Here is a 1,231-nt window from a genome sequence, read left to right as displayed (position 1 = left end):
GGGGCTCCCTGGGCTGGCTGGGATCAAGGGAGAGAAGGTGAGTGACCCCCACACCCATTTCTGCATGGCTGGAGGGAGTGGGAATGTCTGGATCAGCCCTGGTGACCCTGATCCTGCTCCATTGCAGGGGGATGGTGGCCAGCTGGGACCCACAGGCAGACCGGTGAGTGGGGGTGCTCAGGGTGGGTGTTGGGAGCCCAGGGGGTGTTGGGGACCATGATCTCACCTCTGGGGCTCATCCCTTGACTTATCCATGCAGGGACTCCCAGGAGAAAAAGGAGATCCAGGTGTGAGAGGGCTCAAAGGAGAGAAGGTGAGCCCTGCAGTGAAGACCCCTCTCCATGCCCTGTCTCCTCCCCAGCTCATTGCATGGCATGGGACAGCCCTGAGATGAGCAGAGCAGGGAGGGCAGAGTGCTCCAGTCCCCAAAGCCACATTCCAACTGGGATGTCCCTCCACAGGGTGAGCCGTGTGGGCAGTGCCCTCCCACCCCACAGGCCCTCGAAGGGGCAGCGACAGTGGTGGCTGTGCCAGGACCACCAGGAGAGAGGGGCCAGGATGGTACCCCGGGCAGAGTGGTGAGTGCCCCCCATGCCCACACTGCCTGTTTTGGGGAGGGATGCTCCAACCTGATCCATTCTTCCATTTCCCCAGGGCAGACCTGGTGTCGCTGGACAGAAGGGACAGAAGGTGAGAGGGGCTGGGAGAGGATCCTGGTGGGATTGGTGATGGCAGAGGGGGCTGTGACCCTCGTGTGCCATGTCCCCCTTGCCCCATGCCAGCCTTGTCTCCTCTCTTTGCCCAGGGGGATGCTGGCAGCCCTGGGGATCCGGGAACACCGGGCACGGCTGGTGTCCCAGGGCTGTCAGGTGAGCCTGGCATCAGGGGTCCTGCTGGCCCCAAGGGCGAGAAGGTGAGACCCCCACCTTGTTTGAGGACCTGCACCCCATCCCCATGGTGCCACCCACCCCTCCATCCCTCTGCCATCCCCTCCTCTGCAGGGAGACGCCTGTGAGCCCATTCCCACTCCACTCGGAGACCTCTCGGACGTGGTTGGCATCCCTGGAAAACCTGGGGCCAAAGGGGACCAGGGCCCCCCGGGCATCGGGCAGCCAGGCAGACCTGTGAGTGTCCCCACTGTGGGCACAGTGCCCAGTGGCATCAGCCCTTGGGGTGACCCTAGTGTGTTTTAGGGCAAGCCAGGACTGCCAGGGGTGCAGGGCCCTGCTGG

At 64.0% G+C, this 1,231-nt stretch overlaps 1 protein-coding gene across 1 annotated transcript in view; it reads left to right on the top strand.

Annotated features, from left to right (window-relative positions):
* COL16A1 (collagen, type XVI, alpha 1) overlaps positions 1-1,231 on the top strand; it is a 20,102-nt gene that overhangs the window by 9,542 nt on the left and 9,329 nt on the right. The window contains 7 exon segments of the mRNA XM_009078863.1: positions 128-163; positions 260-313; positions 498-570; positions 632-690; positions 806-913; positions 1,002-1,124; positions 1,194-1,221. Coding sequence (XP_009077111.1) covers positions 128-163; positions 260-313; positions 498-570; positions 632-690; positions 806-913; positions 1,002-1,124; positions 1,194-1,221 — 481 coding nt within the window.

Source organism: Acanthisitta chloris, unplaced genomic scaffold, assembly GCF_000695815.1.
Source record: "Acanthisitta chloris isolate BGI_N310 unplaced genomic scaffold, ASM69581v1 scaffold11290, whole genome shotgun sequence".
NCBI lineage: Eukaryota > Metazoa > Chordata > Aves > Passeriformes > Acanthisittidae > Acanthisitta > Acanthisitta chloris.
This window is presented reverse-complemented; position numbering and strand designations above follow the sequence as displayed.